The 24,067-nt window shown below is 42.5% G+C and overlaps 1 protein-coding gene and 1 long non-coding RNA gene across 5 annotated transcripts in view; one reads left to right on the top strand and one right to left on the bottom strand.

Moving 5' to 3' along the window:
• Positions 1-22: 22 nt before the first annotated feature.
• Positions 23-21,195, top strand: pof1b (POF1B actin binding protein). 2 transcript variants are annotated; one of them, XM_061802484.1, is made up of 13 exons: positions 23-530; positions 5,693-5,812; positions 15,296-15,528; positions 16,851-16,875; positions 16,948-17,022; positions 17,101-17,193; positions 17,276-17,389; positions 18,159-18,311; positions 18,409-18,528; positions 18,981-19,118; positions 19,353-19,420; positions 19,481-19,601; positions 19,958-21,195. In XM_061802484.1, the coding sequence occupies exons 1-13, from the start codon at positions 210-212 to the stop codon at positions 19,961-19,963; spliced, it is 1,587 nt and encodes a 528-aa protein (XP_061658468.1). In that variant the 5' UTR covers positions 23-209; the 3' UTR covers positions 19,964-21,195. The 2 variants fall into 2 exon arrangements, with proteins under 2 accessions (XP_061658468.1, XP_061658469.1); XM_061802485.1 differs by lacking the exon at positions 5,693-5,812.
• The window catches only part of LOC133491419 (uncharacterized), a 79,167-nt gene continuing 70,646 nt past the window's right edge, over positions 15,547-24,067 (bottom strand). For all 3 annotated transcript variants that reach the window (XR_009792403.1, XR_009792401.1, XR_009792404.1), the window contains 2 exons: positions 22,428-22,492; positions 15,547-16,397 (listed from right to left, as the gene is read on the bottom strand). This is a non-coding gene — a long non-coding RNA (uncharacterized LOC133491419). The remainder of the gene's footprint in view (positions 16,398-22,427; positions 22,493-24,067) is intronic.

Genomic DNA, 24,067 nt, shown 5'->3' with positions numbered 1-24,067 from the left:
GACTCCACTAACCAGACTTTCCTCCAGAGTGCAACCCGCAGAGGAGGAAGTAACACCGGGAGACTGGGGGGGGAAAAAACAAACACAACAAGGAACTCGAGTTTAATTTCTTTTTGAAAAATATTCCACGATTTTTGTTCGTCTAAAAAAACTGAAAAAAAAAAAAAAAAACTTTTTCTATATCTTTCCACCCCCGAATCACCGCAACGATGTCCGTCCAGAGCAAGAAGACCACCACCACCACTTCCACCTACCGCACCGTCAACGTGGCTTCACCGGAGCCGGTGAGCGGCGGCACCGTCCTGACCGCGACGCCCCGCCCGGCCTCCCCGCTCCAGTACGCCGTCAACGGCAACTACAGCACGCTGCGCTACCTGGTGCCGGTGCAGCCGACCATGCAGCAGCAGTCGTACGTGCTCGTCCAGCAGCCGGCCGTCGTGCCGCAGATGATGTCGCCCGTCTACCTGCAAGGCGTCCCCAGCATGAGTGTCAGCAGCCTGGACTCGGAGGTCCTGTTCCAGCAGAACACTGTGAGGTCTTTTAACACAACTACTTCCTCACTCAATCCCTACTGATAGAAACAAGTTGTCGACCTGCTCACAAGCAAAGTCTTTTGAGTATTGATTTCATATCCCAGATATCCAATCCACGCAGCAGAGTGTTTAGTACGGCTAGTACTACTACATTACTACTACAGTAGTGACATTATGTTAGTCACCTAGTGCTTGACTGGTACAACTACTGCACAGTTTTGCTTCACTATAGTAATAACGCGTAGACCAGGGGGTGTCAAACTCATTTTTGTCACGGGCCACATTGTACTTGCAGTTTCCCCTCAAAGATCCGTTATGGCTGTGAAACGATAAAAATCTTTAACCGCCATCACATTTACACATGAAATTTATGCACTAGTTTTGGAATCAGAAATCAAGGGTGATGGGTTTTTCCAAATATTGTTGTTTGGTAACACAAACACGCTTCTAATAGCTCAATGTTATCATTTTTGATGTGACAATTTGAAATTTTGGAACAGATTTGAACCAAAAAAATCGTGGAACTTGATGCACATGATTTGCCTTCGCGGGCCTTGAGTTTGACACCTGTGGCGTAGAGCTTCTGACAGTGACTGTTCTTAGGCCATTTGGCGCCAAGTGAGTCAAGAAGTTCTCAGGTCATGATAAGTTGTGCTTTGCCACTATCTTGTGGCATCTTGTTGCCAAGGAACTATGGTGAGGTGAATTGAAGAGCTGGATCCGCACAAAAAGTAGTGCTTTGGTGGCATCTATAGGGAAGCCTTTGGGGGAACAATTCACTGTAGTGGCTTCCATAATTGTACGGTACGGTGTTCATACATACTGGTCGGACAACTTTGCCATACTAGTAGGACGACTACAAAAAAAATTGCACTAGATGACAACTGCGTGTGACTAGCAGTGCAACTGACATTGGAAAATTGTACTAGTTAATATCTGGTGCTTTACTGGTAATGCTAGTAGTGCACGGGTGTCAACTAGTGCACATTCTTGCCTCAAGAGCAACGTAGTTGTCCTAGTATGCCAAACCTGTCCTACTAGCGTACAGAAATGCCGTACAGTCGTGGAAGACAGTAGTGTGCACCTAAAATCCCGTGAGTAATTAATTAGAAGGCAGTTGCTATACGTGTGGGCATTTAATTATTTTACTAGTCCACTGAATTGTCACACTCGCGATGTCAAAGACCCGAGGATGGACGTCAAGCATATGAAATAAATGCTCAAAATGTTTTCCATTTTCATTCCACACTCGTGCAGTCCGTCGGGTGACAAATCTGCGCTTTTAAAAGATGCTAACGCTGAGTTTTGCTTGATTTACTGATTTAACATTTGTTCATATCATTTTCCATGAAGTCCAGTACGTGCTGTATATGCTGAAAAAGATAATCCTGTACAGTGGAACCTCCAAAGTCAGACAACTCAAACTGTACTATGCGAGCAAATATTGTGAAATTAAAGCATTAGTGATTGTTCTTAATGCTGCTGCTGAAGGGTAGTAGTAATTAACTGCTTATATCATCTATATGAGTCAGGAATGTGACGACTTTGGCCATTTTTTGGACAGACGGATGGGAAAGATGAATTCGTGTGACATTCGCTGACGGGTTCAAATTGTTTTTTTGCAGTTTTCACTTAGGAGGTTCCACTGTGACACGAGCGATGAGGCGTCCTCATTTAGCAACGCTCTGAGTGTGCGGGCGTGTGCATTGTGAGCGGCGTGTATCATATTTTTGAAAAGTACTGTATCATTTGCATTGAGGCATGTCGCTGTGTCATCATATTCCAGCTCCTTCCTTTGCATGCATGGACGGGGGTGGGTGGGGTTGGGGTGGGGGGGGGGGGTGCATGATGCAACAGTGGCTGCCCTGCATGCGCATGTGGCGTCACATGACCTCGTCTTAACACGCCGCGCCGCATGAGCAATCTCGTTTGTCTTCATGATGGATATGAATGAATAACCTCACTCGCTCACGCTATTGTATTTTTTTTTAACCCCACCCAGCGAACGGCAATAAAACAAAGCATTTGCAGAGAATGCCCAGTTTTGATTGGCGAACTCAAAAACGGCTGCTTCCGACCAAAATGGCCGACTTCCTGTTCCATATCAGTGTCTCGTTTTGGTAGACGATTGATGCGTTTAACAAACGCCGACTTTTTCTTTGCCATTTTAATCAAAATCCTTTCATTTGAAGATCTCGTGTCAACATTTTTACATGTGACCTAATCTGTTGTGCTCACGTGCACTCCATTTATTGGAAGTGACGCGCAGATGTATCGCGATTTATCAAGAGGGACGTCCTTTCGGCGCAGTATTTGCAAGTGTTTTCGTGTCTGAATTTTTTGTTTCTAACGCTTGAGCTCTAGAATTGACCCCGAAATGGCTGACTTTCCTTTCAATTTGAGGCACGGGGACCTTGAGACTATGTCTTGCATCCTGTCACGGTAAAAATGTTCTTCCAGTTTTATGTTGCTCATTTCAAGGAGGGGTGGGGGGGGGGGACTACCTTTGGAGTGTTTTGGTTTGGATTTTGGTCCCACCCCCCCACGACACATTGAAGGTCCTGCACATTCCCCCTTATGGTCTTGACTAATCACTCTTTTGCAAATAATACTTCCACTTCCTGTGCTTTGGCTTTTATTTGGACCCTTTAACGCCCCCCCCCCTCCACATTTGTTCTCCTGTTTGAGTACCTAGTCGGAATTGTCAACACAAGAAAGCGAGCGAAAGAGCGCCACAACCCTCCCCCACCTGCCTGCCAAGGGGGGCACACCTCCAAGCCCGAGAAGATAAAAACGCATTCTTCCCAGTCGGCTCCCTCCAATTTGATTGCCGCGCTCAAAGGTCGCATGAGGTGTCGCGCTAGAATTATGCAAAGCATAATTCCTGCTCTGAATATGCTTGCAGATCATTTCAGTTAGGTTTGGTTTCATATTTGTTCGTTCTAAAACACAAAATAAGCTGCAAAAAAGTAAAAACCGTCAACCAGTCGATCAGTAATATCATAAATGTTTCTTTGCAAAATAGAAGTTTTAGTTTTGACTTTTGAAATCTGACTAATCTGATTTAATAACTTTACTGCAGTTGAAAATGGATTCGGTAAATGCAAGTTAATCTATGGAAATATTTTTGCCACTTTGCAATATTATAATTAGATTCAGGCTGCAACTGTTTCCGCCGTAACAAAGTTGATACAATAAATACTTTCAAATATTCAAGCTGCAATTTATTAACATTTACATTTATAGAGATACATATTGCACAGTACACAGAATATTTTTTTTGCATATTACATAAGATACGGCAAATGTTCATTTTAAAAATATGTAAATTCAGTCAAATTGTTCCGGGCGTGAATTTCTAAAGGGCGGAACATCAAAAAAATGCAATTTTACTTGATATTTGTTATAGTCAATGTTTTTGCTGTTTCAGTTTTCGGCCTCTGTTTCCTCAATTTCGTTTTTTTTTTTTTTTGTCTTTTCTTTGGACTTTTAATTTCACTGCATCACAAAATATTAAAAAAAGTTTTGACTTTTTTTTTTTTTTTTTTTTTTTTACATTTTGGAATGTACTGTAGAATTTAGGAACATCGCATGCTGCACATCCTTACTCCAAGTGGAGGATCAACAGTAGCTTTTTTGTCCAAAACGGTCGTCAGTAGTGTCGTTAAAGTAGTTTTCTGGAAAGACAAGTTCCCATTGTAATTATTATTTTTTTCTTTTTGAAGGCGTTGGGCCTAACAAACTGAACGTAAGTCACTTAATAAAGCGTGATAAAACGTAGCATAGAGTAGGAACTTTTTTGCCATCTTATTTACTTCGAGGCTGTAAAGCGATGGTGCTAGGACAGTGATAAAAATGGGCGGGGGGGGGGTGGACCCCCCCATAAGAAGATTTAAAAGGCGTTTGAGGCGAGTAACATTCTTCAGCTTCTTGTTGCGCTGCCGCTCAGTGCTCAAAGGCTTGTTATGTAACGGCGAGTGGACGGCAACAGCGAGCGCGGCTGTTTTCATTTGGGCTGTTTTCGGACAAAAGGCACGAGGAGAACTTGTGCAGTATTTTTGCCAAAAGCATCCTAGTGCGCAGTTGCGTTTTGTTGTTGTTGTCGTATTTATGATTCAAACTTTGGCACTGATCACACAAAGGTTTACGTGTGCATAAAAACTGGTTATGAAAAAATATTTTCGAAAATATAAAATATAAACTCAAGTGTAATGAAATTTAAGACGCAGTTTTCGCCGTGTACTGTTTGTTGTTTGATTGGAAACTGCTGTTAATACAATTTTGACTTGTAGAGCTATTTTTTTTAAATACCAAAACTTCGGCTAAACGTGGGTAAAAGAATAGTAAAAAAAAGTTAAGACATGTAAGGAAAAAAAAATGCATCAACCATGAGGACATGGTGTCCCGCAAGGAGAGGTTCTTGAACCCTTGTTGCTCTTAAAAAAAAATGCAGCCTCGTATCGCAAATCCTAGTGAAGGGAGACAAAGTATGTAGTATTGTAGTAAAGTTTAATATAACATTTGTGGTGTTTGTGTGATAAATACACACAGTCCAGAGAAATAATACAAATAGAAATTTGCGCAGTAATAAAGCATGGTACCTTTTTCACGTGCATGTGGTACTAGTTTAACTCTTTTTACCAAAAAGGGATCAAAAGCTGTCGTTTTCACAGCTTGTTTCCAAAATTTCGGAACGTGAAAACACTTTGGCGAATCTGACGCAACATTAAATACAATAATTGTCAAACTATCATGCTGTAACTCTAGTATTGTTTATGAACGCATCTCCAGAAAAAAACTTACACCACCACTCTTATCTGACTTTGGCGACGAAAGCTACTTCTAAAAAGTTCCGTTTTTTTCTGCAAAGGAATGTCACCAACTACTGGCCTAGCATGTGTTTATTACCGTGTAACGTTACCCCTAACATTTGTAGCTGTTTATTATGGGTTGCCAGTGAACGTAGTTTCTCAGTTGGCAAATTTAAATCAATCGCCGACGTTTACAGCTTTCGGTAGCTTGGCCGAGCCAGCCGAATTCCACATGTTCCCCAAACAGGAGTACAAAGACGCATTTTTTGGGTGTGCAGCAGGGCGGGTAAAAGGGCTCTGGCGGTTTCGGCTTTCTGTGAACACGGCTGTTTCTTACTCCTGTCTCAGAGTGTGAGGAGGAACTCGTCCTCAGGGTTCAGCCTGTCCTCCGGTGCCACCAAGAGCCCAGAGCCCAGTGTGGAGGAGGAAGAGGATGAGGAGGATGAGGAGGAGGATGATGAGGAGGAGGCAAGGCACACACAAACACACCGGTTTTAGTTTTCCCCGCCCGCCATGAAAGGGTTGAAAATCTCCGGGAAGCAGCCGTCTGTCTGGCAGGTGTACAAATACGCTTCTTTTGACGAGGAAAGCCCGAGGCTTTTCTTTGGTGTACTTTGTGTTTAGTGCGCCTGAGAAATAAAGAAGTGATCACGATCACTTTAAGGAAATGTTCCATTCTCCCCAGCATAAGAACCTAACCTGTCGTGACAGGTTGAGAGTTGAATTTCTCGTGGAATTAGCTCTGTAAAAACCTACGAAATCGTGACTTCATGCCAAAAAAACATGAAATATGATCTTACCAGTTTAGATGAGGATGCGCATTCTCATGCTAATGCTAAGTTAGCGTGTAGCATCTCGCCTCATATTTCAATTTGTACACATTTTTTTTTTTGTTTAGGGATTTGGGCAGGGCTTCAAATTGTTGAAATTGCGGAAAATCGGCAATGTCAAAAAAGATGGAATAAGAACTAAAATTGCCGTGGTTTTCTTCCCCTCATTTAAAAAATAGGAATTTTTAATACGATAAAGTACAAGAATGCCGATTGTCTGTAAATATGGTCCTGGAAAAGCTCGAACGCTCCATATTTCCAACATTCCATTTTACGTTGGTGTTAAAAAAATGACCACTTTTAAAGTATTAATGACAAATAAAATAATATCGAATAATCACTGATAAATGTTTTTTGGCCTGAAATCCGACTACTTTATGCACTACTTTGAAAAAATATTCCTTCAAAATTTCTTAACATAGTTGGATTGAACTGATATTTTAATTCTAGAAATCCATGCGGTCAAAAATGTTGTTGCACAACACTGAAATAAAAATATATATTTCATCTAATAAATCAAAGGTATATAATCACAACATTTCAACTGAGACTTCCTGGTGTTGTGGTTATATTTAGACAATACGAGCTTTACAGATGCCACCCCTACTCTGCAGGGACTGTGTTGTGGTAAACACATCTACCATTTAATCATTATTCATGCTGCCAGACTATTTTTTTATTTTTTATTTTTAAACAAGGAGCACAATGGCACCTAATTTTGAATTTTAGGAATGTTGCTTGTATTGTATCTATTAGTATACAGTATGTAACTGTACATTAATCTTTTTTGTGCTGGTTAGTGAAAACCCGTATGGTACACTCACTGGACTTTTCATCCGGGACGACATTTAATGAAGGGGAAGTCGTAAATTTGATATGGGTCTTACAATTGGTACCGACGGGGGGAAAAAAGCAAAGGAAATGAGCTAGGGGGGAGCGTTTGTGTGCGTGCAGACACACACGAGCGTGAAGCACACAAGCTTGTTGGTAGCGCAACGCGCGCGTATGTGTGTGTGTGTGTGTGTGTGTGTGTGTGACAAAGCATTCAAAGGGTGTGTTTGTGTTCAGCTCCGAAGGCGCGTCCGAGGCCACTTCCCACACGTTTTTGCCGTGGGTGGGTACGTTCCACGGAATGTCAACCTGCAGCGTCACGTACAAGACGGGCGTGGTCGCAACTAAAGTTATTCACCGGATCGGCGCTGACTTACTGACTTGTGCTTTTTCTTGGAAGCACCTGAGAGGCTTTTTTTTTTTTTTTTTTTTTTTGCGGAAAGTGACACACACTAAATGAAAAGGTTGAAATCGTGGATGTGTTGCTGGTTCATGTGAGTGAACTGATAAATCCAGGAATCAGCCCAGGAGTACACGACAGGACTGAAAAGAGCTGGGACCACCGTTTCCAAGGTGACTGTTGGTAATACACTAAGACTTCATGGTTTGAAATCATGCATGGCACGGAACGTTCCCCTGCTTAAACCGGCACGTGTGGAGGCCCGTCTTAAGTTTGAAAATGACCATTTGGATGATACAGAGGAGTCACGGGAGAAAGTTTTCTGGTCAGATGTGACCAAAATTGAACTATTATGTCATAATTGGAGGAGGACGAATGACGAGTTCCATCACAAGAACACCATCCCTACTGTGAATCATGGGGGCGGTAGCATCATGCTTTGGGGGTATTTTTCTGCACATGGGACAGGACGACTGCACTGTATTAACACCGCAGCCATGTTTTGTGAGATTTTGGGGAACAACCTCTTTCCCTCAGTCAGAGCACTGAAGATGGGGTGCGGCTGGGTCTTTCAACATGACAATGACCCGAAGCACACAGCCAGGAAAAACAAGGAGTGGCTCCGTAAGAAGCATATCAAGGTTCTGGCGTGGCCTAGCCAGTCTCCAGATCTAAACCCAATAGAACATTTTTGGACAGAGCTGAAACTCTGTGTTTCTCAGCGACAGGCCAGAAACCTGTCTGATCTAGAGGAGATCTGTGTGGAGGAGTGGGCCAAAATCCCACCTGCAGTGTGTGCAAACCTGGTGAACAATTACAGGAAACGTTTGACCTCTGTCCTTGGAAACAAAGGCTACTGTACCAATTATTAACATTGGTTTTCTCAGGTGTTCAAATACTTACTTGCAGCTGTATCACACCAATAAATCGTTTTGGGTTTTTTTTTTGCGGGAAGTGACACACATTAAATGAAAAGATTGAAATCGTCGGTGTGATTCTAGTTTGTGAGTGAACCGTTTGGGTAATGTTGACCTCAAATAGTCATCGCTTAGTTCCTGCCTTACATATGGAAAGACATTTGAGAATTTATTCGATATCCTTGATACTCTTTGGCACACTAGTATGACAAATACACGTGAAGAAAAACTGTCCAATAGTTGACAACTGCCTGGACTAGTACCAGTAGTGATCGACATCTGTAATAGTACGAGTATTACAGAGTTTTGCCTCACTAGTAACATGTAGTGGTCCTAGTAGTCTGCCAAACTGTGGAGAAATGTCATTCATTAGTGGAACATCAACTAGTGCCCCGGTGTCATCCTACTAGTTTCTTGCTTCTCCCAGTTTTCTGAGGACAAGCGCTATAAAAACAGAAGACTGGATAATGTGTATGCAAATGCGTCTGATGTATAAAATAGCTTGCATGTTATGCTAGACCTTGCATGCTTCTGCTAGTTAGCTGGCTAGCTTCATGCTTCTGCTAGCTTTAATCTCATTTATTGCTAATTAGCAGCTTGAGGTGCACAGCGAGAGGGGTGAGCTGGCCACTAAACTGAAGGGACTACTGGCATACACGTTTGACGCCACGAGGACGGAAACTTTCCGGCAAGGCTGGATCTGAGGTTTTACGGGGAAACAATAAGCAATGTTTTGCTGGATTCTCTCGCTCATCCCAGACTAGGGCTACTTGGTTGAGACGTTCACTGTCAGAGGTCCGCGGAATGCATGGCATTGTCGCTTATTTTAGACCACTTTCGCTGGGGGGTGTAGCATTGTACTCAAGCATCCATCCATCCATCGAGTTTCTGAGTGGTTCTGAGTTCTGGACGCCAACCAGTCGCGGACCACATGGAGACAGACCACAGTTGCACTCACAATCACACCTCGGGGCAATTTAGAGTCTCCAACGAATGCACGTTTTTGGGATGTGGGAGTGCCCGGAGGAAAAACCCACGCAGACCTCGGGAGAACATGCTAACGCCACACAGGCGGGGCGAGGGATTTGAACCACGGTCCTCAGAACTGTGAGGTCAATGATCTAACCAGATAGGCCACCGTGCCGCCTGTACTGAAACAGAAATGCCAAAAGGGACATTCAGGTCCTACTTTCAACTAGTTGCTGCTACTTTGTAACCATGAAGCTGTTAAGCAGGCAACAGTGCAATTATTTTTTGAACGCTGTTAAGCAAGGCACACACATACTGATGTCGATCAGGTGAACCAATTTTTGTTGTCGTTGTTGAGAGAGCCTACAGCCCGACAATCACGAGTCAACTCCCTCAAAACGACGTGCGTCGACCGATCTTGTGAGCGGCAGTGTAAACGCCGCCGTTTGTATTGATTTGAAATATGTGCTGTTAATTAAAAACGTTAAAGGTCTTTAAACACGCTTTTAAAACATACAACCGCACGGGTTTACTGGAGCCGGTCGGTACATTTTGCAACTACCGTGCTGCGTCGCTTGAAACCTGGCACTCTTAACGCCAGAGTGTGTTTGCAAAAAAAAAAAAAAAAAAAAAAAATTTATCAGGCAGAAACCCGCTACAGTACGCTCATGAGCCTTCGTTCATTGAACTTGTTCAGCTACAGCCATGACTGTTGCTTTCATTTTGAAGTTTCAAGATAAATACTGACATGTACCGGACTCTGACGACTGACTCTTTCCCATGGGCTGACGCAACTGTATTACACGATTATTACCGGTATTAATTTACAATTGAGTTGCAAGGTGTTATCGCTGATGGAAAGAAGATTATTTTCAGCAAGATTTTTCGTTTTAATTGAATGAAAATGGCAGTCGTGAAAGGAGCCAAAAAGTGTGTGCGTAGTGACGTCGATCAGCGTGTGACACAGCGGCTCTCGTGGTGTAACCCAAGAGGTTGTTGTCGAGCGAGTCGCTTCACCTCACTGCCTCTTTGTATGAGTCTTTGTGCTTCTTATCGTATAATAGAAATTTCTTTGGGTTGCAATCGACTGCGTTTCCTCAACGAATACACGACACAAACAGATAGTATATGTAATATTATACAATACAAGCTGACGCCTCAATTTCACATGCAGACGTTAAAACTGCTGAGTCCATTTGAACGCACTTGTGAGCATAAACGGGAGCACTTACCAAAGCATGTAAACTGTCGCAATGGAGGGGTCGGGTGAGGGGTGGGGTGGGGGTCTACTCTTTCACTATTCACTATTTTTTTTTCTTGGAAAATCAATTTTCTTTCCTGTAAGTTTATTGCTTCTTTCCCCTCGAAAAAATTGCATGACTATTTAGTTTAGTTTAGACCATTTCTCCATAAATGTGGACTTTTCTTGCACATTTAAGGAATTTTTTTTTTCCCCCAGTGACAAAATACACCCACTTTTGCAAGTTTAAAACGTTTCCCCCTTGGAAAGAAAAAAAACCCCAACGTGTTCTCTGAAATTTCCACCTTTTTCCCACCCCTCAGAAAATTGCTGACTATTTAGTTTCTATTCCTCCATGATAGTCCAATTTATTTGGTTTCAAACTTCACGTTCACGTCACATAACTAATAATAATCTTTTGACTTTCCCCATATGAAACTCTCTGATATGCAGCTATTTGCAGAAATCCGCAGTTTTTTTTTTTCTCATCTAGCGTCCAGTGTGTCGGTCTGAGCGCTCCCCCTGTGCTGAAAAGTCTCCTTGTGATGAATGCGCGTAATGTTACTAACAGGGGAAGTCCGGGTACGTAGCAGACGCTTACTGGGAACTCTCTCGGTCTCATGGTTCCCCTTCTTCTACATACCGGGAGCTAACCTACGTAAGAACCTAACCCTAAGCTAACTTTAAAACAAAAGTATACACATATCTGTACGTTCGCTGTGTTCGTCTTTCCGAGACGTGCATGGCGAACATCAACACTCGGCGAAAAGTTGAAGCATGGACGGGGATGTTTCAGAATGGCCGGAAGTTTACAAAAGATACACGCATGGTCGTTACTCACAAAGAGACTTTGCAGCACCGGGGGAGCGCTCAGACCGTCACACCGGCATGAGCTCGGCGGTGCCTTCGGAATTTCTCGTCCGCGCTTTCTCCTATTGTGTGACAATGAACGCTCTCACCTCTGTCCCATTGTGTCCTCGCGGGTCCTTAAAATATACCGAAACTCCACGGATTAAAACATTATGTGGAGTGAAAAATCGAGCGCTGTGTTGTACTGCAAGTTACGTTGGTGCACTTTTTTTTTTTTTTAATCAAAACTAATACAGCGACAGTTGTTTCCGAAAAAACAAACATTTTTCAATTTCACTCGATCTACATGTGAATTGAGTTAAAAACTTAGACGAGGTGCTGCTGTATTTTGAAACAACGATTTTATGCATCCTGGTCTAACTGTCAAGTTGGAAAGAGTAGAACAGTCCCCGACCGGTTTTTGGGCTGCCTCTGCTCGCTTTCTGCCCAGGAATGACTGGCATGCAGGAATGACACACCCATGCAAGTCCCTCACACGCGTTTTCAACCATAATTGACAGATCTGTCAGGTTTGACCATTTTCCTTATCTCGGGGAGTGTGAAATACTAGGAAACTCCTCATCATAATATCGAGGTAGCTTGAAAAAACAACGAGTTGAGTTGAGGCCATTATTTACTCGAAAAGCTAAACGTAACACCACAAATTGTTTTTTGTTTTTTTTTTTATTTTTGTCACCGTCGTGCTAATTTCTGATCTTCCCTCGAGCCCCTTGTGGAATCCGGCGGAGCAACTCGATGACACCGATGCTCGAAGTGAGAAGCATGCGCGACACGACGGGCGAAAGTGTCGGGGCACGCCTCTTAGTCAGTTCAATTCATCAGTTAGGACCACCAGAACCGGAATTAGCAATTACCGTAATTTCTGACATTTGTACATACATAAGATACACCTGTTTAAAAGCCACAAGTGCCCACAGAAAGACGGCAGACAGAAAGAGTTTTCAAAGTTTTAGTACCTTAGCTTAGGTTAAGATAGCAACAACAAGGTAGTACGAACAGGGCTACTTAAAAAAAATAAACAGCCACGGCAGCTACACAGTAGCAACATGGTAGCACAGCACTAACAGCCGGTTAAAAAAATAAAAAAATAAAAAATCACAGCGACGCGGCAGTAACACAGCAGAAACATTCTAGCGCTGCGCTAACGGTAGCGCGGCACCAATGCAGGGTCAGTTAAAAAAAAACATATGAGTAAAAATCACTGAGACGCAGCAGTAACACAGCAGCAACACGCTAGCACAGCGCTAACAGCGGCGGTTAAAAAAAACAGCGGTAAAAATCACTTCGATACAGCAGTAACACAGCAGCAACACGCTAGCACAGCACTAACGCTAGCGCAGCACTAGCAGGGCCGTTTAAAAAAAAACTGGTAAACTGGTAAAAATCCCTTCCTTGGTACTGGTCTCACTTTTACCGTTTTCGCTCAAGTGCTCGCATCACCGCGTTAGCCGGAGGGTTGAAAGCGCGTGAAAAATGTTGCGGCTTATAGGACGGAAATTACGGTATTAGCATTGACAAGAATGTTAAGGAGTAAACTAGATCAATCCAATGCTATAACTGTTTCCTTCCATTTTTTATTTGGCAATTTAAAAATGTATAAAAAACAAAACAAATTAATGACATTCACTTTGTGATCAACCAACTGAAAATGGAAAGACCGACTTCTGCACGGATGTAGATTAGTGAAAGCGTAAGCGTGCCGAACCGGTCCGTCAGTTTGAAGGACGACACCGACAAGGCAAAAGGTCGGCCCGATTCCCATATCAATCACATTCACGCCGCGCCGAGGCAGCGATGGCTTCAGGTGTCTTCTCACAAGACAGAGAGAGTGACAGGTGGATGTTTACAGAGTGAAGTTGCGCTCACTTGCATGGCATGACCGCCGATAACAGGTTATACAACGTTGGAGTAGAACTATGTTATGCGGCTACAGATAAGAAAAGAGCTGGGCTGGGGCGAAGCAACGGTTGACATCACGGGAACTCATTTTGAAGAAAATCCACCTGATACTTTTTTTTTATTTGGTGCTCGGTGTCAAGACTTGTTTATGCTTACACTGTACGTCAAGGCATGGATGCCATAATAAATCCAGCAGACGAATCAGATCTACAATAGCATCTCCTGGGTGACAATAATTTGGACACCGTTTGTCCTTACTCGTGAGATAATTCACCGCACAGGTAGAATGACTACGCAGGACGAGTACAATGGCTGTCTTACTTGTAACTTTCTTTCCACTGGCTAATTTATGCAAAAGTACGTAAAAAAGGTACAGCTTGATGTGTTTGGAAAACTCGGATAACGCCACGCTGTTGTGGATGTGGAATTTAGTTTGCCGTTAGAACATGTCTGTATACGCTTAATATTCATTATTGAGTTAAATGACTTAATTCCCTTAGAATATAGGTGTCAAACTCAAGGCCCAGAGGCAATGTTCCCTCTAATTAGCTTTTTGGGCAATGTATCGTCTGTGCTTTCATCCTCAATCGGGCTGTGCCAAGGTGGAATTTTAACATTACACACCATCTCATCCTGCACTTTCTACTTTGGCTTCTGATCAGACCTTTCTCACTCAAAAAAAGAGAAAATCTCATCCAGTTTCACCACTTTCACCACGACAAGTGCGCAAATGCGCAGTTGCGCAGCTGAGAGGGAACATTGCCCAGGGGCCAGATTTGGCCCGCCACCTGATTTTAACGTGGCCCGCGAAGGCAAATCATGCATTACTCTTGTTAAAATTTGTGCCAGAATTTAAAATTTTCACATCATGAATGATAACGTTGAGGTATTGCGGCCCCATCTCAGGCCTCTGAGGGAACCATAACTACAATATGAGTAGTCACAAAAATGAGTTTGACATCCCTGACTTAGAGCAGTGCTTTTCAAACAGTGGGTCACGACCCCTTGTTGCCATTCATACATTTAATAAGTGTCAATTGATTGATATACATTTCTTTTGTACTTCAATATTGAAAAGGATTAGATTATACAGATTATATATATATATATATATATATATATATATATAGTGATATAGAGGTGTACTCACGAGTGCTGCAGGTATGTGTGTGGGGGGGGGTGTTGGCTTGTAACAGAAAACAATTGAGAAGTATTACCTTAGAGCAGGGGTGTCAAACTCATTTTTCTCACGGGCCACATGGTTTTTCCGGTTTCCCTCAGAGGGTCGTTATGACTGTGGAACAAAAATATTTAATTACCTCATCGTATTTACACCATCAATTTATGAACTAGTTTTGGAATTAGAAATCAAGGGTAATGTGTTTTTCAAGTATTCACGTTTGGTAACACAAAAACGCTTGTAATATCTCAACTTTATCATTCATGACATATGACAATTTGAAATTTTGGTTCAGAATTGAACAAGAATCATGGAAATTGACAGTGTAGATTTGGCTTCGCGGGCCACATAAAATCATGTGGCGGGCCAGATCTGGCCCCCGGGCCTTGAGTTTGACACCTGCGCCCTAGCGTATAAAGTGCCCCGTGCGCATATTTGTTATTCATCTTGGTATACTAGCTAATACTATTGCTGAGCCTCATGTGAATGTAGATTGTTTCTATTGAATAACCAAACTAGAGTACAGTTCTTAATGTAACGTGTGTTCATGATTGTGTACACGCTAGAAGCATTGCATGTTGCAAAATGTTTTCAATACTCCACAGTTTTTATACAGACGTATTGCTGTGCAGGTAGGTGCGCCCCCCCAAGTAAAAAAATGTGATCTAGCAGGGCTGTGAACCCCGGGACTCAACTGGGATATGGCGGGGGTTTGTTGTAATAGGAGAAGTTTCTTCTCGCTAAATAGCAAATACTTGTATTGTGACACTACCATGAGCACAGTCCTACAGTTAAGTTTCACGCTGTGCTTCCAGGAGCAGGACGACGAGGAGGCGGTGGAGGTGGAGGAGGTGGAGGTCGTCAACGTGATACAGCAGAAGCCGCCGCCGGCTATCGAGAAGATTTCTCGGACGGAGGTGAAGACCGACCTGAGCGAGGCCACAAAGATGGACACGCGCTACTTTGCTGCGCTTCTGGCCGACGTCTACAGGAAGAACTGCGATATCCACTCCTGCATATCCGAGCACGTCTCCAAGATCAGAGGACAGTGAGTGCAGTGCACAATTCGGCTTGGTCTTTCTGAGGTCCCTTCCAGACTCCCTGTAATATTTCCGTCTGTTTTCTGTATCGCTGTTCTTGACAAGGATTTGGGGAGACAGGTTTCCACCTGGTAAATTTGTGTGCGGTCGTAGCCTCTTTCAGAATATATTCCTTCATAAATTGACTGTGAGTCAGAGGCGTTAACGATGAGAGCCGGTATTTATTTGCGGGTTTAGACAACAATTGCGGCTTAACTCATTAATTACCAGATACGTGATGATTTAAAAAATTGCTGTTAACACAAACAACTTCATACGTCACACCAGACACGAAGAACTGGCATCTACAATTAATGAGCCTGCAATTTTGTGACGTCCTCCCTGTATATGCATTATACAGGAAAGCCTCAATTCTCGAACAAATCGGTTTTCGAATGAAAATCAGTCCTCGAACACCCCTGAGAAAACCCAGAAATAACATACTGCGCGCGGCCAGACCAGCTGGCCGACGACACGCTTTGTTGTGAATTCCCACCTCACCGAAAAAAAATCCACCGGAAATAGCATAATGCGTGCGGCGCAAGCAGCTGACCCACACACGACGCGTTTTGTTGTCAATTCGAACGCCCCCCGAAAAAAAAACCCTTAAATGACGTAACGCGTGTGGCGCAACCAGCACACTTTTGTTATTCTGTATAACGCAGCCTCTGTACACAGACGATGATGGTGGATCTCTTCCATACTTAGTTCCGTAGTTTCGCTGAGTCTGCCTATCCGATTTTGTTTCAATAAACCATGAAACACATTGCGCCTTCTCTTGAGGGGTAGCCATTTTGTAGCGGTTCATTCAACATCACCTCTTTCACAAACAGGATCCCTGAAACACACAAATGCAGTATGATTAAAAAAAAACTTTAATAAACACTAAATACAATAGAACAAATGTGAATAAAATATCAAATCAATTGCATTTTTAATAAATATTTGAAATGGTAAAGAGACTATATGGACACCCTGTAGTTCATAAATTATTTTATTATATAAAGTATTTAAACTATACATGTATTTCTACTATGTAGTTTATTATCAGGAAACGCTAAAAATTTTTTTTAGGCTCGGAACATATTACTCCTTTTTCCATTCACTGTAATGGGTAACATTGATTAGGTTTTCGAACAAATCCCTTCTCGAAACCGTTTCCCGGAAACAAATTGCGGTTGAGAACCGAGGCATCACTATATTTATATATAATGCAATATGCGTGATGTTTTGTTATTCAAAAATATTTTTTTTTTCCCTCTTTATTTCTTTCCCCCATTTTGTGCGGCAGCAAAGTGGATCTTGGCATTGAGGAAGTGAGTTACCTCCAACTACACGAACCTTTTGTTCAACTGAACAGATTTAATATCAATGATGTTTATGTTTAGGGGGAAGATGTGGAGGCTCTACTCCCTAAAGGAGCCACTGAACTCACCAAACAGCAAATCCGCTACCTTTTGCAGGTCAGTTCTTGGGAATCGTGCGCTGAGATTAACATACAGCGTCTTGCAAATTGTCAACAACTGCGTACGTGTCCGTAGACGCGCCTGACTGCAGATAAGAGCATGCGTCTGTTGCTGTCTACCTTCAGCAGTCTCCGAGAGGAACTCCTCCACATGTCCGAAGACCTCCGAGTGAGACTGGCTACACTTTAGCAGCGACCGGTTTTAATAGCCACACTTTTTGTATTTACCCTGAAATATGTGCGTGTTCTAGCGTCTGGAGAGTGAGAAGGAGTCTCTGGAGCGAGATCTTGCCTTCAAAGTGGATCAGGCTCACCAGTACGACAGCCTCTTGGAAGCCGTCCGCGAAAACAACCGACAGCTTCAGGTAAAAAAAAATAAGCCCTAACATCCTAAAGGTGTGTTTACAACAAACAGAATGGTTCAGTTCGTCACAGTTTGGAAGGATAAACCTAGACCTGAATCGTGTTTCTGTGATGTAGTGCAGAGGGGGGATGCTGATAGATGTTAAACAAAGACGGCAAACCCCCTTTACCATGGGAGATACATTCCGCCCACCTGCGATAGGTGAAAGTCTGCGTCACAGAGACCAAATTAGTTTTACTCCCCTAACACATGCTTTAGCCACATTTAAACATAATAAAAAATGTATCTTTTCTGAAGTATTCCTGAGTAGTATTTCAAAGTGGTACCTTTTTAATGTATTCCTTAATTCCCACTCACTCACACAGCCTCCAAATAAGAGGCACGGTGTGCTTGTTTCAAGTGGTTGGTCATTACAAGATGAAGTTTACAACAAAAGAGAATCAAACTGTTTATATTTACATGTCAACCTGTTCAACATAAAAACTATATACAGTACTGTAATTTTGTCCAACAAAAGTCTCCAAACATAATACTAACATTTAATGCAGAATGCCATTATGGGTTAACAGAAATTATGATAGTTGTTGTGGACGTTACAAACCTTCAAAGAACTGCAATCTTACCACACATTGCAGCAACAAATGCAACAGATTATACAAAAATACTCACGCACATATTTTTTCCACTCGGCGGGGTTCACTGCAAGTGGAACTGGATAATCTTTAGTCCAACATAATGTAAAGATATGACTATTTATTTTGTACATCTAGGTGTCTCTAAAGGAAAGCACTGCTTCCCAGCGTTCCCTGGAGAGCCAGCTGATGAGTGCCCGCAACACCGACTCGAGCCGCGACTTCCAAATCCGAGATCTGGAGGGACGCATCAGGGCCCTGGAGAAGGAGAACGAGATGCTCCGACAGAAGGTAGCCTACCCCGACGGCGCCAGCGTTTTCATTCAGATCTCCTCACTTTAGCCTGAAAGCATCTGAATGTGTTCTTTATTCCGAACCCCACCTGCAGCATATAAACCAATCAAGTAGCACCACGCTGCACATCAAGACCGAGGAGCTGTCGCGTCAGTTCAACGAGCAGCTCTTGACCATGAAAAAGGACAAGGACCAAGAGATCCAGCGGCTGCGGGTTAATTTCCCTCTTACGGAACAACACCGGGACACAGTGAACCCCCGTCTTACTTTTACGCTGTATACTGTAATCCCTCATTTAGTGCAGGGGTTATGTACCAGACCACCACCCCCGCAATAATCAAAATCTGCGAAGTAGCGTGAAAGCTTTTGTGGAATTCCGATATATTTTAAAGTTATATGCATACACTTAATCACCGACTATCCGTTATACAGTATATGCATATGAGGTGCAGATATTTTCATCCACTCAGATCGCCAACCTAAGATTCTAAACCTCAACTGCCTTTAAAAACCAGGTCTCAGGCTAAAAACCATAGAGAGGCCGTAGCAAGACTGCAAATGCTTAATTGCGATCTAGCGGGGTTTCACTGGACATTGGATTGACAGCGTTTTGTCTCGTTTCAAACGCAAATGCTTACCCGCCGTGCGCTTCCTCTCTTCTTCCAGACTCAGATTACGAGACTCCAGACAGAGATCACCACGGAGAGGTCGTCGTCCGCCTCTGAGAAGACCCTCCAGTTGAAGATCTCGGAGTTGCTCGCCATGCTGGAGCAGAGGCAGACCACCATCACCCGACAGGAAGAGGTCTGTCGCAACGTACACACTCACGTGGCACTGACAACTTTTTAAGCGACATCGAAAACCTCCAGATCAGAACCCACCGATCCATTTTCAATCTTGTGCACCTCCGAGGGCTGCACACACTGCCATTGGAGAATCCCTTAGCAAGAAAAAAAAAACAATCCTGATCAAAGTTTACCATTGATCAAGTCTTCAGTGTACTAGCTACTAATTGGTTCACTATTGACCTTCCTCCAGGAGATCCGAAGGTTGATGATGGACAGAAATGACAGCTCCAAGACCACCAAGACAATCATCACCAAAAGGTATGCTAGGCGACAATCAGTCCTAAAATCCTGACCTAAACCTTCCATCCAACACTGCAGGTACAGGAACCAGTATCCAATCCTCGGCCTGCTGAGCGACGACTACCAGGTGACCTCGAGCTCACCTATCAGCGAAGACAAGACCATCGTCATTGAAAGATCTGGAGAGATTATTAGACGGGTACGTAACAGGGGTTAGCGTGCTACTGTAACATTAGCCACATGCTATATCGTGCAGCATCAGTCTTGAGACACAATCTTAGGACCGTGGTTTGTGGAGATGTTTAAAGTGCTAAAAAGTTACGATATAGTCCCTCTCAATGTTGCAGTTCTTCAGTTAGTGGGTGAATCTGGGACTTATCCTCTGTGATAAACCAGGGGAAAGGTTTTAGACCCACCTTCAAAGATGAACTGCAAGCTAACGGGTTCCATGTATAGAAAATGATCTGGCGCCTATTGGTGGTCAAAATGTGCCACTGCAGGCAACTGTCCTTACTGGAGAGTCACAAAATGAAGTCATTGCCTCTCTCTCAACAGGAATGAGTGAACCATAAGATCAACGTGGGGATCACCCGTCCTACCCACTCCCGTTGTTTCCGTAGCGTGGCTTAAATGTGGGAACGCATCTGACGTTCTAATTTCATATTACTAATACAACAAGTCTGAAAATATTATTTTGAACCGACCAATAAATGATCAAACACTGCCTAGCTTTTGCCCCACAAATCCAGGTGGAAATGTCACTGTAAATATTTAAGTATATATATTTGTGAGGCGGTTTAGAAAAACGCAGGAGCTCTGCTTTGCTTTTTTTTGTCCGACGCTGGCGCGTAATCGTGGATGGAATCGCTTGTGGTTATGGCGTTTTAAGATGTTTTTAAAGCACAACATGATGTCAGTTTTTGTTTCTGTGTGTTCGTAGTGTAGTGAATGCTGTTTGGCCACCGGGTGCTAATCCACAGCCTGATTAGCAAGGGGACGTTAACTAAATAGCACTAAAATCCGCCTTACGAAAGATCTTCATTTGATCGCTCAGTCTGGCGTTTCACAACTACTCCATGCTAGCCCGCTAATGCTAAGCTAGGCCACGTTTTCACCAGCAGACAGTTTGCCTCACTATGGTTTGGAACAGTAAACCCAAAAACGATAGTTTAACTACTGTGTCATAAATGTGTCTGGCTCCGTCATGTTGGTACCACTGTGATTGAGAACACCAACAGGACAGAACCAAAAAGCAGTAGCATACAAGTTTGGTATCCTTACCAACTTTGAACAACGAAAGGGATGCTAATGTTAGCTATTTCCCAGACATTCTTTACGATTTTCCATCTAATGCATGCCGTAAACAACAAATGGTGAATTACTTAGAAATCACTAATTTGTTCAATGTCTGGAATGTCAGCAATTTCACAAAATCATGAGTGCATTGCCATCTTAGTGATGGAGAATAAAAACAAAAAATTACTTAGCGTAGCGCAACATAGTGCTTGGGGGAAATTGTGCTAACATGCTAACAGTAGGCTAATCTAAATTAACTGGTTCTAGCTATAGTAAGCCATCTTACTTATAGAAAAATGAAAACTACTCACCGTAGAGTACCGTAGTCCTCAGTGAAAATGGCGTTACCGGCTAACAGTAGGCTAAGCTAAATTATGTGGTTGTAGTTCCAGTAAATCTGAATTTGAAGATTTGCGTTCATTTTCATGTTTGTAACTTGTTTTGGATGGCTATGTTGGCACTGCTGTGTTTGGGAATAAAAAGAAAACTTCACTTTATTTTGGTGTGTTTTCTGTAATTTTTTTTTTTTTTTTTTTTAATGCAGATTTTCAAAAATACAGGAATAAACTGTATGGGTTTATCCAACAGATGGCGCCATTCCCCCTCCGGGTCACGCAGTGGCGCGTGAAATGAGGTCATGGCAGGGCCGTAGGGCTTGTTGGCTGCCCTGTTGACTGCTTGTCACTACACCCACTTTTCGAGAGTTAAAACCCATCCTGAAAGGCTTCTAACGTGTAGAATCGAAAGCGACATGTGAGGGATTGGCATGAAAATTTTAACTCTACTGCATTGTAATCCTCCTCTGCCTTCGTCTCACTTACACGTTTCTGGACCCAATCGATTATTCAGGCCGCTCGACGCTATGTAGGCCTCGTGAATTAATTATGACCCGTGACAGTGGAATGGAGTATAAAACAAACAATTTAGCTATGAGATGGCACAAAAATGTCAATTCGCAAAATTTGAAATTTGGTCCCAAGGTGGACCCATTATTGTTAAAATAGCTTGTGTTGCCACAACAATGTAATATTTAAGTTGTGTATTAAAACTGCAGAATTACGCATGAGAAGAGGCAAGAATTGCACATGCTAACATCTAATGGAAAATGCCATTGACATGCTAATGATTCACGTTCATGTTTAGAAGCAATACATATTTTGAACACAAATGGTGGAGCAACACACATGGGGGGGGTAGAAAGGATAACAAGCATTTCCCTTAATTTTAGTGGGGAAAGATGATTGGAGAAAGCAGTGTTTTGAGTTATGAGCATGTTCATGGAGCAAATTGAAAAGATTGAATCATATGTTTTTGTTAATCCATACGCTCAATATTCCACTCACTTCCCTTTATAGTCAATGATCCAAGTTAACTATGTGCATTTTAAAAATGTTAGAATATTCTGAACTGTGTTCTGAACTCCTGTTTCCAACCAGAGCCACCATAACTGATTTTTTTGCAAATATATGCCAGAACTGAAGCCATATGGGTTCCCTTCTTCAGACACCAAACTATTAGAGTGAATCCTCAGCATCTCTTCCAAATAGCGAACTCCATTTTGTTCCACACGTTTCAAGAAACGACCGATCGACAATCAATGAATCGATTATCAAGCCCATTTTCGTCATTATGCCATTATTTAAGCAAGAAATCTAATGGTGACTTTTGTAGTATAAATACTCATTTTTTTTTTTCGACAGTTAACGTCCGCTTTCCTGAACTTACGTACCATTCCGCGCGTTCGCTCCTCGACTCAGCCACGTGCAAATTCGTTCGATTTCAGAGCGATGGAGGCTGGAAGAGAGACCACAATGTCCACATCAAAAGCATTATTAGGCATAATCAATGCCGCCCACATATTTGTGACCCCACACATTCCCTCGAATCAGATCAATATGCTTTATCGGCATAGATCAGGAGAACCATATTGACATTTGGGAAAAGGGATGGGAAATAAGTGTTAAAGGCAGTTGTTAAAAAATATGCATGACCCCAGTTTGGCATTAAAGTGTCATTGTGATTTTAGGACTAAGATGTTCACATTTCTGCATATTCATTTAGTTAATGTGATGAGCCACAGGCAATTCTTGGGGCTGTTTCACGGGTGAACACTATCCCCACTGTGCAATAAAAAAAAATACACATAACTTGGACTACCAAGTACAGTACATTATTAACCTTTAATAGAATGAATTCAAACGTCATCTTTTACAGTTAGTACAGTTCTGCATTTTTCCATTTTAAACCTCTGTGTTAATATTTAAATGATCAGAATTTTTGAAGTGATTGGTGTCCAGCCTATACAAATAAATGAACATTTTTAAATACTTACATTTTTCTGCAATTGGGTCACTCCAAGGAAAACAACCCATGACATTTCAGGGTGAAAGAATGAAAGAAGGGTGTTGGCGGTGGAACAAGTACGGGTTAAAAGCGCCATTAAATCAGCATTCAATATGGTTGTGTATTGCCACCATTTTGACCCTCCCTCCCCTTTCCAAAGCCTGCCAGGCCTATCGACCCCCTGTTACCCCAGAAACCATGACCTACATGCCCGGGATGGATGGGGGGGGGGGGGGGGGGTCATCAGCCCACTTGGAGCTCCCAGTTATATTGTACGTTAAGTGTCAGCATGTTGAGAAAATATGAATTAGAAATCTCGAAAGCAGCTGGTGTCATTTTCTAGTTGGTTAAATCAAAGGCCCGAGACACAGAGGATTAAACTTAATATTTTGTACATGAAATGATTCAAACGTCTGGGGTGATGATAATTGCAAAGATATGCATGTACAGTTGAAGGCGGAAGTTTACATACACTGCGCAAAAGCACACATTTTTCATTTTCTCAAGAAAGCAAATAAGGACACAATGCGAGTCAAGCACTGAACAGAAATGGACCGCACCTCAAATTCTGACCTCCACTTGAAGCAAAGCAAAGCAAATTGATTTGTATAGCGCATTTCAGATACGAGGTAACTCAATGTGCTAAAACATTTAAAACGGCATAAAAACAACAAAAATGACAAATTAAATATTTTAAAAAAGACAATTAAAACCGCATACAGTGCAAGCAATATGATCAAAAAGTGGATATATACTAAAAGGCATGAGAAAAAAAAGAAGAGTTTTCAACGTGGATTTAAAAACATTCCCACTTGGGGGTGACCTCACCACTGTTGGCAACTTCTTCCATGCTGCTTCACCACGTTTGCTTTGGACTCTGCGCATTCCGTAAGCATTTCTTTCATGTATTCAGGACCTAAATCATTTCGTGATTTATAGACCAGTAGCAGAATTTTAAAATCTATTCCAAAGCTGACCGGAAGCCAGTGCAAGGACTTTAGGTTTGGATCTATATGCTCTGAGCGC

Source organism: Syngnathoides biaculeatus, chromosome 18 (genome assembly GCF_019802595.1).
Source record: "Syngnathoides biaculeatus isolate LvHL_M chromosome 18, ASM1980259v1, whole genome shotgun sequence".
Lineage (NCBI taxonomy): Eukaryota > Metazoa > Chordata > Actinopteri > Syngnathiformes > Syngnathidae > Syngnathoides > Syngnathoides biaculeatus.
The sequence above is the reverse complement of the archived record's forward strand: the minus strand, read 5'-3'. Positions and strand labels throughout refer to the sequence as shown.